Genomic DNA, 17,195 nt, shown 5'->3' on the forward strand with positions numbered 1-17,195 from the left:
TTACTGCACCCATTCAATTATAACTGTTTATTTTACGAATGAAAGCTATCTGCTCAAAGTAGGTATCACCCACTGAATGTGAATTATTTAGCCGTATGCAGGCTGTAATTTACTGCAGATTCTATTTTGTCCTTGAACATCAGACAAACAGCCCATGTCTTCACATCAGTCTTCTCTTTTACCTGTTGCTCTTTACATGTTGCTCTTCTTTGATTCTAATAACAGGTATTTATTGGAGTGTTATAATCTTCTAAGACAAAAACTCTAATATAAACAGAAAACTCCTTCAAGACTCACATTAACATGTTTAACATAAACCTAATTTCCTTTGAGGAAGTCTGTTTTTTAAACAGTCTCTGCCCTATTTTCAGAAACTATTCCCTCTTCCAGGATGGGGCATTTCCTTCCATTCTTTCAACTATATCTTTCTGTGTGAAAAGACGGTACATAGTAGACTTCTTCTGATTCTTAGGATGGAGTGGTGGTTCATCTGTGCAGTTCACATCGTTCTTCTCTCACCTTGCTCCTCTATTCCACTATGCCAGCACTACTTGACTCGTAAGTTAAGCTCATTATGTTGTAATTGTCTATATTGATATTATTTAATAATGATATCACGAGTAACATTACAACTACAGAATTTGATGTGTCATTGTATGTAAATGTGTGTGTAAATGATAAAGTAATATAGAAATACTGATTATCCAGATACTAAATGTGTATCACATTTGTAACATTATATGAAAAATGTAATGCAGCCGTTTAGGCACAGTTCAAGCTGTTGTTCTAGCCCCGTTTAAGCACAGCACAAGATGTTGTTCTAGCCCCAATACCTGTGTAAGATATACAGCCTTTGAGAGAAGTTTAAAACTAGAGTCATAACGATACAAAATTTAAACAAGACAGCTAACTCGTTTCTGTTTTTTTTCCTATCCACAGGTCGGAAAGAGGGTGTATTTCATTATGACCGCCACATGAGGTACCAGCTAAATTATCATAATGCTCAAGTGGCTTGTATGCAGGATTTTGGAGGCAAAATAGCAACAAGAGACCAACTCGAAAAAGCTTTGAAATCTGGGCTTGAAGAATGTCGAGCAGGTTGGATAACATCTGCAGAGGTGGCTTACCCTCGTATAAACAACCACTGGAACTGTGGAGAAAATAAAACAGGAATTATATCCTATGGGATTCGACAGAATCTCCAAGAAAAGTGGGATGTGTTTTGCTATAAAGAAGATGATGATTGCTCACTGTATGATTTAGCTTTTTTTAAGGTCTCCTGGGGCACAACAGAACCTTCATTAAAAAATGTGTCTCCTACACCTATCCCTTTTACACACAAATTCAGTTTAACATCAGAATCTTCACCAACATTTTCCACATTACTGTTGACTAATGCAGTACCGAAAAGAGAAGACATAGACACTAATCTCCCAATAGAAGGGAAGCCGACAAATGCCAAAATAAATGACTCTAATGATCAAGAAGATAACAGTTTTCAGAGGCACTTTCCACTATGGAATTTTTCTGAATATAATGAATCATTTAAAAATCAAGTAATGTCTTTTATTGCAGCCATAGAGCCAAAGAACACTTCAGATCCACAGAAAAATGGTACCAATGGTAGAGACAAGACAATATCGTTGGTAACTAATTTACCCAGTGGCACATATGTACCAGAATCAGTGCATGGCAAACAGACAAATCCTTACTTGCCAACAAGTGACAATAGATCCCATGTTGACAGCACTGCAAATTCATTCATATCTAGGTTAGATAATATGGAAAACAGCATTTTACATGAGACTGTGTCAAACATTAACTTTAATGAAATGAAGGTTCGAAAAGAAAAGTTTGATATTTTACCTTTGAGTCCAAATTCTACAAGAACAGAAAATCCTGTGTTTTATAAAAAGACAGTTCAGTCAAAAAGTACCTTTATTACCAGAGAACCTATGACCACAAATACAAACTTATCAATAACTTCAATATCAGAAAATAACACTCATTTTCCTGACCGGAATCAAACTAAAACTGATATGCATAGAACAGACTTTTTTTCAAATTCTCAACAGGAAGGTACAACACAGGGGAATCAATTTCATATCCATAGTTCACAAAGTCCTACTGGGACCCTACAAACTATGGTCGGCAATATACTAAGCCAAGAACAGGAGCATCTCGTAACTACAACTCCATTCACGTTGTCATTTCCAAAAATGCCTCCAAGTGATTTCACTTTTGGTGAACTTGGCAAAGACCATCAGACCTTTTATAATGGGAAAAAAACGGAAAATGAAGTTTCTGTACACCACATCTCAAAGAACTTATCTGGCTACACTGATCAACATAAGCCAACAGAGAATCAAACAGATGTGCTTCACTTGGCAACAGATCAAATAACCAGCCAACATAGGAGATTGTTTGACGTAGATCCTACATCATCTTCACATTTACATTACCTAGAAAAAGAAGTTCAGGCATTTGTAGATAATAATGGTTCCAATGAAGCAACACCAACATCTAATCTGGAAAATGGCACCACCATAGATGGAAATACAGACAATGAGACGGTAAATCTACGGAACCAAAAAGCTTTCAATGACGTATTAACATCAAAGGAAACAAGCACATCACCTGCATCATCATCAGCTAAGATATCTACTGAAGAAGAGTTACTAAAACACTCAACGAACATTGCCTCAACCTCATCTTCATTCTTTACTCCATATGATCATATGAAAGTGACTGCTAGTCCAACATCTGAAAGTAATGTAACAAATCTAAGCCTTGGTGAGTATTACTACTAAGTGGCATACCTTGTCTGTGAACCAAAGTTCTCAACATGCTGTGTACCAAAAGGGGTACTGAATGCTTGTGCTATGCTTTTAATAGACAGCACAGTATAAGGGCTTGTTCACACATCAGTTTTTTGGGCTTGTTCACACATCAGTTTTTTGGTACAAGTGCTGTCCATTCATTTTGATTACATTTGAGGATAGATTGAGGAATCATATTCATTGGGCTTTTTCAAATGCCCTCTTTTAGGGGGAGCATCCGATTTTTTTTCAGATTCATTAATATGTTTCTTTATGTCCTTAATTCTGTTATCCTCATATGAAATTAATACTTTTTAAAGACGCTTACGTTAAAATACAATCGCAGTCACACACGTCTTCCGAATAAACAGAAGTGGGAGATTTCTTTAATCACAGCCCACTTGGGATCATTTCTGTGTCATGGTAAGTCTATAATGTGGTCATATCCCACCATATGCAGGTGTCCATTGACAACAACTTTTACAGTCAGTTTGGCAGTAAGTTTGCATGTTAGTTCATTGGTACTGTCATCCATATAAAAGACCAATGCTGCTTTTTCTTAATGTGTTTGAGACGTTTTAAATATATTCAGTAGTAATACATTGTATAAACTATGTATTTTCTCTGCAAGCATCAGAATTTTGAAAATAACCTTAAGGTTATAAAAATGTATCTCAAAACCCATGTGCAAGGTTGATAGAACAGCAGTGCTGTAACTGCCTGTGAGAAAGGCTGCACTTGGAGAAGAACGTGTAATATATATATATACTTGTAATACCCGAAAAACTAAAATATTAGAAGGTGCCACAAAATTATGTCTCATATGACACATTTATCAACATATTGGACCCCAAATGCTTGTAGCCATTTAAAATAACAAAATCATATGGTACTCATCCTCCCCAGGTCCAGCGACTGTTCTGTCCTGGTGCTTTGATATTTGTGTTTTGGCTGCAGCGATGATGTCACATTGACCTCATGTATCACTGCTGCAGCCAATCACTAAGCTCTGCTGATGTAGACGGTAGATCTGCTGAGCTCAGTGATTGACTGCAGCAGTGATGATTGCTGCAGCCAAAACACAAATATAAGATCAGCAATGGAGAACTGGACTCGGGAGGGTGAGTTCTAGCTCATTTTTTACATAAGCCCCTTACAATAAAGATAACATTGTTTACTTCTTTAACAATTATTAACTAAACTGATTTCTCAACTGAAAAGAAAAAGAAAAGGAAAACAAAACATGCAACAGTATATTGTGTATGTCATTCAGATAACCGTAATACTGACTTATTTTTGCATTAATATTACAGATGTAGTTCCCAGGATTCACACAATTCTACTAAACACAATTTGATCACTGTTGAGCCCAATGGGCATCTGAGTATGGTCCGCAGAGCCCTGCGGGGGAGTGCCCTGCTACTTACCTCTGAAATACGGGCACAAAACTGACTTTGTATTATGGTTGTATAAAACTAGCCATTTTTTTTAAATCCTAGTAAATATTTTTTCTTTTTAGATCCCTGTGGTGGTTGGCTTAAAGCACTTTCTGGCCAGTTTATCAGTCCAGGATTTCCACAATCATATGAAAAAAATATGAATTGTATATGGGTTATCGAAGTGCCACTCAGTTATTATGTCATACTGGATTTTGTGTCATTTGTTATAGAAGAACACAGATATTGTGAATATGATTATGTAATGATTTATGATGGGATGAAGAGTGACCAACATGTGTTAGGCAGGTATGTTCCGCAAATCAAACATCTGGCATTTACATATCATTATTGTTTTTTTTAACTATATATAACATGGAAACATTATAACTAATACTCTACATTATTTAGTGTAAGAGTGCAAATACAAGCCTTGAGGAGGTTGATAACCCATACTCATGAATATTATATAGGTAGGAGTCAGATAACCAGCACCTCCACCAGTAAGCTGGTAGCACAGCTGGAAGTAAATAGTGTAAAGAGCTGAAATACCACATTTCTGTATACTGTGTAATAGAGATTCTCATGTACTGTGATCAGCTTCTATTGAAGTGAATGGGAGCTGAGCTGCAGTACCCAAGAATGGCCACTATAGTGTATGGAGCTGAGCCGCTCCAGCTCTATACACAGTTTGTTTTCGGCCACCAAAGGACCTGCTAACAGCTGAGAAGTGGGGTGCTGTATGCCAGCCCCCAATAAACTCATTTTGATTACCTACCCTAAGGATGGGCCATCAATATCAATGCCCTGGACATCCCCTTTAACAGAGCACATATTGAGAAATAAAACATGAATAAGAGCCTTGGCCAATTCCCCATTATTCTGTGAACTTTGTCAATTCTATTTAAAATAATATGCATTTAATAAAACTCAATTCCAGACCCTTAAAGTTACCCATGAATTTAGGTAGTTGTCAGCCACTTGTTCTTCCAACAGTTATAACTTCTGTCTTCCCCATACACATGGACAGGCTGCAGAACATACTTGTTTCCAGTATGGAGAAGGGACACCTCCCACAGGGGACTATGGCCCTCAGGAGCAAATCATTGTCTATGTTGAAAATGATATTTCCATGTTTCAGGCCAGTTATGTTATCTAGATAGAAAAGTAAAATAAAAATGGTGGCCGTACGTATGGTATGTCATCCACTACAACAGTTGTTGAGTTACTTGTAATCAGTAACCACCATCTTCTTTCTTTGGAAAAATAGTGTGATCATCTGCAAGGAAATTCACCAGCATGTTATAAAATCTCAGTGTAAGTAAACTACTGCATTCAGTCTAGATCACAGTCTACAGATGACACAAATGTATTAACCTATGATTAGAAGGGTAATCCGGCTCCGTATCCTTCCACATCCAGAGGTAAGCAGGGCTAGGGACATGATGTGTACCGATATCTGCCAGTTTGCATGCACAAGCTGCATGTATCACAGACGTGTCCTATACATTATAGTAAGATTGGTGAACGATATGAGCAGGCAGATATCTATAGACATGATGTCAACAGTCCGGCTCACCTCCCAATGTGGAAGTGAGCAGAGTTGGATGCACTATAGAAGAGGAAGCCGCTTGAAGACTGGTCAGGTCACTTAGGTTAGTTACCCTCAAGTGGTTAAAATAAGCTTAAAAAACTGAATATATGCACAGCAAAAAAAATTGACATTGCAATGCATATGTTCGTTTCTTTAGCGCTTTTTCAGGTGGGTTTCGGAGTGTAACCACCTGAAAAGACGTTGTATGTGCACACCGTTATAGTCACAGAAGGCTAGTTTGTAATTATGCAATTTGTCCATTCACCAGGTTTTGTGGTTTACAACTCCCTTCCCAAATCCGTTCTTCATCCAATGTGATGACAGTGATCATGAGATCAGATTCATCAGTAGAGCTGGACGGAATTTCTGTGCAGTTCAGAGCGACGCCGACTTCATCAGGTAATTGGAAAGGGATAGGTAACAATTCTAGTAATCTAGCCCCTATAAAAATCGCACCTCCCTATAGCTTGATTGACAGCAGTCGCTTGCCCAGAGTGAACGCTGACTGAGTTGAATCCCTGCACTAACACTGCAGGAGCCCTGTGAACGCACGCTCTCATCCCTCTCTCCTATATTTAGCTGCTTCTCGCTATACAGATAAACAGAAGTGTGGCGAGTGGCCACTGCAGATAGGAGAAAAGGATGAGAGTGTGCCTTCACTTAAACTTCATGTTTGTTGCGCTCCTGCAATGTCAGTGCAGATGTGCTGGACTAAGAATTAATTTAGACTATGCTCACCCAGTGAAAGCAAGCACTGTCAATCAAGCTATGATGAGGTGTGTGGCATGCTGATTGAGGGGGATGAGAGGTACACTAAGCCCTTGGCCATGTCAAGGTTGCACTAAGGAGCCCTTATTTGAAATTATATGAGATAAAACAGAATTTCTGTACAACTAAAGAAATTAAATCTATATTGCAGGTATGATTTTTACAGGGGTTAAGTCCCCTATAGATCTTTTTAAGTAGTTTAATGGACTAGCCTAGTTCCTCAATGTATATAATTTAGCTAGTATTACCTTATTTAGTTGTTCTTTTCTATTTGAAAATTCATAAATTATTTCTTCTTGGTTGGTTTATGTGATCTCATGGCAACTCCCTGGAATTGTCATGGTTTTCTAATCTTCAAAAGGTGTCATCAGCTCATTAACCAGTATTTCTTGTATGATGAAATTCCATTGACTTTACCACTGAAGTTCTCCAAAGAGAAGACAGAAACACCTATTACAGTTACTGGTGATAATTGCACAGCTACAGTCATACAGTTATAATGTAAAAGATGACAGTTAATGCTCCCTGACTGTATACTTATGGTGTCTTAGCTTATTAAGGAGAATATAGAGGAGAGGATAATCAGTGTTACCTATTCATTTGAATAGGGGTGGATCTGTGATACCCCACTGCGGCCACTGTAGAAATGGCAGAGCTGCTCTGTTCCAGCAGCATTCGAGAACTTTTAATGGGTAGGCCATCAATAAAAAAGTAGTGGCCAACCTTTTTAAGTATACTAACATTTACCAACCAGAAAAGAACACTCTTTTTGCCTGCATCTTACAATGGAGCCTTATGGACAAGTTTGTTGTATGAAGCTTTCCTTGTGTACTTGCTAAAGAAAAAGAAAAATGTGTCATGAACAGGATTTAAGTTGAACAGGATTTAATTTGACATAATAATCATTATTATGTCAAATTTAAGCCTAGTTCACATTTTGCCACATTGCCTACAAAAAACATACAGTACAAAAGCTGTGTGAATAATAAGGTTTTATGTGCAATCAGTTATCTTCATATCTCACTATACTGTACATAATATATAACTTTTTTTTACAAGGCGTTTCGCTAACTGAGGGCAAAAATTCACTAGAAGGTGTGGTTGAAATAGAGTACCAAGGAGTACGAGGAAACGTATGTGCCAAGCAGTGGACCAAAAATCATGCTCAAGTGGTGTGCCTGCAACTGGGTTTCCCAGGCCCTGCAATTGCTACCAGGTATTGTGAATATTTACTTACAAGATCACAAATGAGACCAGCAGGTTTTTTTAACCATGTTAGCGCTCACGGCTAAAGAATTGAGCCGATATTTGTAGAAATCACTGTATTCAGACTAAAGCTGCATTTACACTGAAAGATTTTTGTCAACAAGCATTCTTAAGATTGCTCGTTTAACGATAATCTTTCAGTGAAAATAGGCTGCCAATCACGCAATGGACAAGCGGGTGAAATTATGTTTTGTGCAGCTCTAAAGATCTCGGCAGCACATATTCCTGTGTAATCAAGACTTGCATAGCTGAGAGAGAACAATGGCAACCTATGTGCACTGAGTGATCTAATTGATCAGTGTACATCATTTAATGTGGTCTGCTTTTGTTAAAAGGCTACTAACCCCATCATGACATGGCAGTTTTCTTTTTTTTTATTTTTTATTTTTTACTCCCCTTCTTCCAGGAGCCATAACCTTTTTATTTTTCCTTCAATATAGCCGTTTGAGAACTTGTGTTTTTGCAGGACGAGTTGTCCTTTAAAATGACACTATTTATTCTATAACATAGTGTACTGGAAAATGGGAAAAAAAATTCCAAGTGCATTGAATTGTAAAAAAAAATGCAGAGATTGATAGCAGGATTTAACAGGTTAACAGCCGTGGGTAGAACTCCACTCCACCCTCAGCTATTAGGGGCACATGATGGCTGTTTAAATCAGACATCATGTGTGGGGAAAGATGCAGGCTTGGTATGCGAGCCCACATCAAAGTCCAAAAAGAAGAAAAAGAAAACCGAGCAGGAAAATATTGACTGTCATATAGCAGCTAAATTGGTACATATAGAAGTAAAATATAATGATAATTGATTTTTTTTTCTTTTCTTTCTCTCTGGAATCACCAGATAATAAATGGTTAATCAGTGCAGCACGTAGCTGTTGTTTCTAAATGCAATTATCATTCCTTTGCACGTGATTAGTATTTACCGGTATATACAGTGCATTGTGAAAGTATTTGGCCCCCTTGAAATTTTCTACCTTTTGCCACATTTCTGGCTTCAAACATAAAGATATAAAATTCTAATTTTTGGGGGAAGAATCAACAACAAGTGAGACACAATCGTGAAGTGGAACGAAATTTATTGGATATTTTAAACTTTTTAAAAAAATAAAAAATTAAAAGTGGGGCGAGCAATATTATTAGGCCCCCTTTAATTTCAGTGCAGCAAACTCACTCCAGAAGTTCAGTGAGGATCTCTGAATGATCCAATGTTGTCCTAAATGACTGGTAATGATAAATAGAATCCACCTGTGTGTAATCAAGTCTCCGTATAAATGCACCTGCTCTGTGATAGTCTCAGGGTTCTGTTTCAAGTGCAGAGAGCATCATGAAGACCAAGGAACACACCAGGCAGGTCCGAGATACTGTTGTGGCGAAGTTTAAAACCGGATTTGGATACAAAAAGATTTCCCAAGCTTTAAACATCTCAAGGAGCACTGTGCAAGCGATCATATTGAAATGGAAGGAGTATCAGACCACTGCAAATCTACCAAGACCCGGACGTCCCTCTAAACTTTCATCTAGAACAAGGAGAAGACTGATCAGAGATGCAGCCAAAAGGCCCATGATCACTCTGGATGAACTGCAGGGTGGGAGAGTCTGTCCATAGGACAACAATCAGTCGTACACTGCACAAATCTGGCCTTTATGGAAGAGTGGCAAGAAGAAAGCCATTTCTCAAAGATATCCATAAAAAGTCTCATTTGAAGTTTGCCACAAGCCACCTGGGAGACACACCAAACATTTGGAATAAGGTGCTCTGGTCAGATGAAACCAAAATCAAACTTTTTGGCCACAATGCAAAACGATATGTTTGGCATAAAAGCAACACAGCTCATCACTGTCAAAACACCATCCCCACTGTCAAACATGGTGGTGGCAGCATCATGGTTTGGGCCTGCTTTTCTTCAGCAGGGACAGGGAAGATGGTTAAAATTCATGGGAAGATGGACGGAGCCAAATACAGGACCATTCTGGAAGAAAACCTGTTGGAGTCTGCAAAAGACCTGAGACTGGGACGGAGATTTATCTTCCAACAAGACAATGATCCCAAACATAAAGAAAAATCTACAATGGAATGGTTAAAAAATAAACATATCCAGGTGTTAGAATGGCCAAGTTAAAGTCCAGACCTGAATCCAATCGAGAATCTATGGAAAGAGCTGAAAACTGCTGTTCACAAACATTCTCCATCCAACCTCAATGAGCTTGAGCTGTTTTGCAAGGAAGAATGGGCAAGAATTTCAGCCTCTAGATGTGCAAAACTGACAAAAACCAAGGAAAAAACTTCGAATATCGATCCAGTATAAATGAAGCTAATTTTATTTGTTCAAAATACTGACATGAACGACAAACTGCAGCACGCGGACAAGGGAATAAAAACAACATACAAAAAGAGGGCGCCACAGCAGACCCATCTAGGTATAAATGACAGTCAAATATTTGTTAAACATATCTGGCATGTGTAATGACCAGAAATGTACAATGTGCCCGGAAAGAGAGTAAGCAGCGCAGTGCTAGTATAAAAGATGTACATTATGGTTTCTGAAAAATGTACATAAATAAATGTGAACATGGTTCCAAGCGACCTGAAATAGATAAAGAACATTCGCAAAGCCGAACAAGCTTATCAGTAAGGCACTAATGATATATGGAGAGCCAAGTCCCATGTGGTATCAGGCGTATCTGGCCTGTATAGTAGCCAAAAAATGTGCAGAGTGCCTAAAGAAGAAAATAAGCAGCACAGTGCTGGTGTAAAACAATGTTCACATTGCTGTTTCTAAAAAATGTACATAAATAGATGTAACCATGGTTCTAAGTGACCTAGAACGTTCACAGACTGAACATGTATGTCAGTGGGGCACTGTACACAAAGAACAAGTTCCATGCAATATTTGGAACTAACGTGTTGCTAAAAAAAGTAAGCATACTCACACGTGGATAATAGACTGTTGCTCTGCGGTGACGCCCACCCCGACGCGCGTTTCGGCTGAAACCTTCCAAACTATTCTGGTTTGTCTGTCTTTCCCCTATCTGAGACCCATAATGGTTTGTTTTTTTTTGGTCTATGAAGCTATATGAAAGTTATATTTTGTGTGGCAGGCTGACAGTTTAATTCATTTCAATTTGGAGTACATACAATGTTTTAATAGCTTTTTATTGTATTTTTTTAGGTAGCTGAAATTACCAAAAAACTGCAGTTCTGGTATTTTAATATTTTCCCTTTATGGTTTCTATCTTATTTATGAAATCATTTTATATTTTTATAGGCCAGACTGATAAACCTGGTAATACCAGATGTGTTTTTTTTTAAGCTTTATTGTCTTTATTTTTAATAAGGGAAAAGGAGGCTGATTCAGATTTTATATATATTTAAAATAATTTAAAACACTTTTTTTTACATCTTTTACTTTATTTTTTAGTCCCCCAGCTAAATATAATGGGCATTATTACATGCTAATTATTCTGGATCTCTCTGCAGCATTTGACACTGTGGATCACCAGCTCCTCCTCACTATGCTCCGCTCTATCGACCTCACTGACCTCTTCTTACCTCTCTGACTGCTCCTTCACTGTATCTTTTGCTGGCTCCTCTTCCTCTCCCCTTTCCCTTACTGTCGGGGTTCCTCAAGGTTCAGTCCAAGCCCCCTCCTTTTCTCCTTGTACTCCGCCCCTATTGGACAAGCAATCAGTACATTCGGTTTTCAGTACCATCTTTATGCTGATGACACCCAATTATACACATCGTCTCCTGACATCAACCCTGCATTACTACAAAATACCAGTGATTGTCTTTCAGCCATCTCTAACATTATGTCTTCCCTCTATCTATAACTGATTCTGTCAAAAACTGAACTCCTTGTGTTTCCTCCCTTCACTAACCTACCTATACCCAATATTGCCATTTCTGTGTGTGGTTCCACAATTACTCCCCAGCAACATGCCCGCTGTCTTGGAGTCATATTCAACTCAGATCTTTCCTTCGCTCCCCACATCCGATTACTCACCCGCTCATGTCACCTGCACCTCAAAAACATTTCTAGAATTAGACCTTTTCTTACCTTTGACTCTGCAAAGACTCTTACTGTGAAAAAAAATGGAAGCTGGCATGGTTAGGTGGGCTGTGCTGCAGGAATGAAGAGCCTTGGGATTCCAAAATGGTTTTTATTAATACCAACGCATTTGGTATTAATACCAAACCATTTGGTTTTTATACCTTGGGAAAAGTGCCGGTCCGGCGCAGAAACGCGTTGGTATTAATAAGAACGGTTTTGGAATCCCAAGACTCTTCATTCCCACAGTGCAGCCCTCCTAAACGTGCCAGCTTCCATTTTTGCCATATACTGCTGGAAGAACCCTTTCCTCCAGCCACGGGGCAGCAGCAGCGGCTTTTCATGCATTTATAGGTGTTGTGCCTGTACACAACACCTTTAGGTGAGTGCTACCATTGATTATACCTATCCCTTGCCAGACGGTATTGCCCTATTTTGTGTGCGCTTCTGTCCCTCTCCAGAGTTTCTCAAAACTCTTATTGTAGCTCTTATACATTCTTGTCTGGACTATTGCAACTCTTTGTAGTCTTTTAAAAACCAAGAAATTTTCAGTTTTTGCATTTTCCTTTTTTCTTCCTCTTCTTCCAAGAGCATTAACTTTATTTTTCCACTGTCTGAGGGTAGGGATCCCCCGTCTACCCTAGCAGCCAATTTGCCTGGCTGTCCGACTGTAAGACATCCTGTCACAACTCTGACAGGACTCCAACTGACACTTTCTGGAAAATTCTCCAGACGTTATCTAGGAAGCCCCGCCCTCTACGGCAGTTAATTCCTCACTGTCATTCTGGTAGCAGGCTCTCACTAACAGCTGCGCCCGACAGTGGCATCTTGTGGCTGATTAAAAGTAATACAGCCCCACAAGGAAATATATCAGGGACAAGCTTTATACACACTTTATGCTTGATAATGGCACTAAGTTCCCCCTCTACTCTACTGGCTGGATCATCACTGCTAACCCCTTAACCTAATGGCAGCTCAGAGAGATCTAACAATGGGAACATTCTCCTTTAACTCTTTCAGTGCCAAAGGAAGGCTACGTCCTTCCCCACTACTACACACAGACTGTCTCGAAATCCTCCGACAAATGGCAACCATGATTGTTATTCACAAATGCAGTCTTTGGGGGACTATACCTTAAGATGTTTACACCAGAAGTCTGGCATAAACACCTTAATAAGTCACAATATTTTTGCGCAGCAACTTGGCAGTTGTGTAAAAATGTTACAACTCTGACAAAATATGCGAATTTGGATGTAGCATGGGTGGTAAATTGGTAGGACGGGGCTTCGTCACACACGCTAGTCAAATTCATCATAAATTATGCCACATTATAAGTTATACCCCGGCTGACTTATATATCTGGCGACAACGCACGCTGGATATCAGACATCCATCTCATTCATTAATTGGCGGACACTGCTTAATGAATCAGGTCAGCGTACTTCAGCGAGCGGTTAATTAAGATTTGCGTGCACTACTCCAGTCTTAATGAATTGCCCCTTAGGGCTTGCTTCTGCTCCCATCAGGGTTTTTCCAAATATCATCCTAAAGTAAATATTTGTGAGATCCATTCCAATATACACTGCTCAAAAAATTAAAGGGAACACTTAAACAACAGAATATAACTCCAAGTAAATCAAACTTCTGTGAAATCAAACTGTCCACTTAGGAAGCAACACTGATTGTCAATCAATTTCACATGCTGTTGTGCAAATGGAATAGACAATAGATGAAAATTATTGGCAATGATCAAGATACCCTCAATAAAGGAGTGGTTCTGCAGGTGGGGAACACAGACCACATCTCAGTACCAATGCTTTCTGGCTGATGTTTTGGTCACTTTTGAATGTTGGTTGTGCTTTCAATCTCGTGGTAGCATGAGACAGACTCTACAACCCATAGAAGCTGCTCAGGTAGTGCAGCTCATCCAGGATGGCACATCAATGCGAGCTGTGGCAAGAAGGTTTGCTGTGTCTGTCAGCGTAGTGTCCAGAGGCTGGAGGCGCTACCAGGAGACAGGCCAGTACACCAGGAGACATGGAGGGGGCCATAGGAGAGCAACAACCCAGCAGCAGGACCGCTACCTCCGCCTTTGTGCAAGGAGGAACAGGAGGAGCACTGCCAGAGCCCTGCAAAATGACCTCCAGCCGGCCACAAACGTGCATGTATCAGCACAAACGGTTAGAAACCAACTCCATGTGGGTGGTATGAGGGCCCGACGTCCACAGATGGGGGTTGTGCTCACAGCCCAACACCGTGCAGGACGCTTGGCATTTGCCACAGAACACCAGGATTGGCAAAGTCGCCACTGGCGCCCTGTGCTCTTCACAGATGAAAGCAGGTTCACACTGAGCACATGTGACAGACGTGACAGAGTCTGGAGACGCCGTGGAGAGTGATCTGTTGCCTGCAACATCCTTCAGCATGACCGGTCAGTAATCGCTGCGGATTGGACGCTCGCACTTGCGCTGTGTGCAGTCCGTAGTGGCCAGATGTTACAGCATAGTGGATGGGATTTCAAGAAATTCCATGTCCACTATGCGTCTCGGTGCACCTGCAATTCACCCGCGGACACGGACATGCGGCGCATCTTTCCAGACCACAGCATGTCAATTTCACCTGTGGAGTCGCTAGTCTCTGCAAGAGAAATGAGGTCACTACAATGTATAGTATGCGGTGAATCCACATGGTTCAATGAGTACATGCGGATTCACCTCCATGCAGCGCTTTGGACACAGCATAAAGTATACTGTGTTCAAAACGCTACCCACACCGATCGTGTGCACATACCCTTATCTTTCCTGACTGTTTGAGGCTTCACCTCTTTGTGGAGATGATTATGTGGAGAATGATGGCCCCTCAGCGTCTACTGGAATGGATTCATGGAGCAATAGAGCTTTGTTTTCACTAGATAACACTAGACTAGACCTGGCTTCTCCCAGCTCACAGGAAGTGTGTGCACTGAGCAGGGAAGCTCCTAGCCTTTTCTATGGCAGCTTGTTTGGAGGAGATTAAAGAGGCTGTCCACTACAATGTGCAGTGGGCAGATCGATTTAAACCTTGGAAATAAGGCTTTCTTCATATACTTTATGTTTCCAAATGTGCCTGTGAGCAGCGATATCGCTGAACGCTCATCCCATCACGTGACTCCCCACCCTGGCTGCAGCTGCCTCTGATGTCCGGTGATGTCACGTCAACTTCCAGAATCGGAAGGTGACCCGGCATCACCGAGGCGGGACCCAGCCTCCCTGAGTGACTGGGCTTTGGGCGGAGTGTCACCCACGTGACAGCCCAGCATCGCATGCGCTCTCTCCTCCACTACTTTAATTAACAGAGCTTTGCAAACCCACATGATGCTGGGCTATGACGTGCGGTGAAACTCTGCCCAGTCACTCAGGGAAACTGGGTCCCACCTCGGTGATGCCGGGTCAGCTTTCAATTCCAGAAGTTGACCTGGTCAAAAATTCCAGTTGAGAGGTGTTAGAAGCTTTTTGATGGTTATAGGAAGCAAATTATTGCAGTTATTTATTACAAAGGGTGTGCAACTAAATATTAAGTTGAGGGTGCCAACAATTTTGTCTGGCCCATTTTTGGGGTTTTGTGTGAAATTATGTCCAATTTGCCTTTTTTTCTCAGGTTTTTTGTGTTGTTTCAATACACACAAAGGAAATAAGCATGTGTATAACTAAACATGTGTAATTGCAATAATTTTCTGGAAGAAATACTTCATTTTCAGGAACAACTTCAAGGGTGCCAACAGTTTCGGCCATGTCTGCATATATACACACGTGGTCAAAATTGTTGTTACCCCTCATTTAATGAAAGAAAAACCCACAATGGTCACAGAAATAACTTAAATATGACAAAAGTAATAATAAATGAAAAATCTATGAAAATTAACAAATGAAAGTCACATTGCTTTTCAATACTGCTTCCACAGAATTAAAAAAAAAAAATGAAACTCATGTAATAGGCCTGGACAGAAATGATGGTACTCTTAACTTAATATTTTGTTGAACAACCTTTGGAGGCAATCACTGCAATCAAACGATTCCTGTAACTGTCAATGAGACTTCTGCACCTCTCGACAGGTATTTTAGCCCACTCCTCATGAGCAAACTGCTCCAGTAGTCTCGTGTTTGAAGGTTGCCTTTTCCAGATGGCATGTTTCAGCTCTTTCCAAAGATGCTCAATAGGATTTAGGTCAGGGCTCATAGAAGCCACTTCAGAATAGTCTAATGTTTTCCTCTTAGCCATTCTTGGGTGTTTTTAGCTGTGTGTTTTGGGTCATTATCCTGTTGCATGACCCATGACCTGAGACTGAGACCAAGCTTTCTGACACTGGGCAGCACATTTCTCTCTAGAATCCCTTGATAGTCTTGAGATTTCATTGTACCCTGCACAGATTCAAGACACCCTGTGCTAGTTGCAGCAAAGCTGCCCCAGAACATAACAGAGCCTCCTCCTTGTTTCACAGAAGGGACAGTGTTCTTTTCTTGATATGCTACATTTTTCCATCTGTGAACATAGAGCTGATGTGCCTTGCCAAAAACTTCCATTTTTGTCTCATCTGTCCATAGGACATTCTCCCAGAAGCTTTGTGGCTTGTCAACATGTAGTTTGGCAAATTCCAATTTGGCTTTTTTATGATTTTTTTTTCAACAATGGTGTTCTTCTTGGTCATCTCCCATGAAGTCCACTTTGGATCAAGCAACGACGGATGGTGAGATCTGACACTGATGTTCCTTGAGCTTGAAGTTCACCTTTAATCTCTTTAAAAGTTATCCTGGGCTCTTTTGTTACCATTCATATTATCCGTCTCTTTGACTTGTTATCAGTTTTCCTCATGCTGCCATGTCCAGGGAGGTTGGCTACAGTCCCATGGATCTTAAATTTCTGAATAATATGTGTAACTGTAGTCACTGGAACATCAAGCTGTTTGGAGATGGTCTTATACCTTTTACCTTTAACATGCTTGTCTATAATTTTCTTTCTAATCTCCTGAGACAACTCCTTTGCTTCCTCTGGTCCATGTTGAGTGTGGTACACACCATGTCACCAAACAGCACAGTGAGTATCTGTAGCCCTATATACAGGCCCACTAACTGATTACAAGATTGTAGACACCTGTGATGCTAATTAGTGGACATAACTTGATTTAACATGTCCCCTTTGTCACAATATTTTCAGGGGTACCATCATTTCTGTTCAGGCCTATTTCATGAGTTTATTTTTTTTTAAATTCTGTGGAAGCAGAGTTG

The 17,195-nt window shown here is 40.1% G+C and overlaps 1 protein-coding gene across 2 annotated transcripts in view; it reads left to right on the plus strand.

Moving 5' to 3' along the window:
- The first annotated feature begins 417 nt into the window (after window positions 1–417).
- The window catches only part of LOC141265454 (uncharacterized), a 60,138-nt gene continuing 43,360 nt past the window's right edge, over window positions 418–17,195 (plus strand). For both annotated transcript variants that reach the window (XM_073678595.1, XM_073678596.1), the window contains exons 1-5: window positions 418–558; window positions 940–2,793; window positions 4,339–4,564; window positions 6,118–6,248; window positions 7,677–7,833. In XM_073678595.1, coding sequence (XP_073534696.1) covers window positions 474–558; window positions 940–2,793; window positions 4,339–4,564; window positions 6,118–6,248; window positions 7,677–7,833 — 2,453 coding nt within the window. In that variant the 5' untranslated portion in view covers window positions 418–473. The remainder of the gene's footprint in view (window positions 559–939; window positions 2,794–4,338; window positions 4,565–6,117; window positions 6,249–7,676; window positions 7,834–17,195) is intronic.

This window comes from Phyllobates terribilis, unplaced genomic scaffold (assembly GCF_046119375.1).
Source record: "Phyllobates terribilis strain yellow unplaced genomic scaffold, ASM4611937v1 Scaffold_4__5_contigs__length_816908805, whole genome shotgun sequence".
In the NCBI taxonomy this organism is placed as follows: Eukaryota; Metazoa; Chordata; class Amphibia; order Anura; family Dendrobatidae; genus Phyllobates; species Phyllobates terribilis.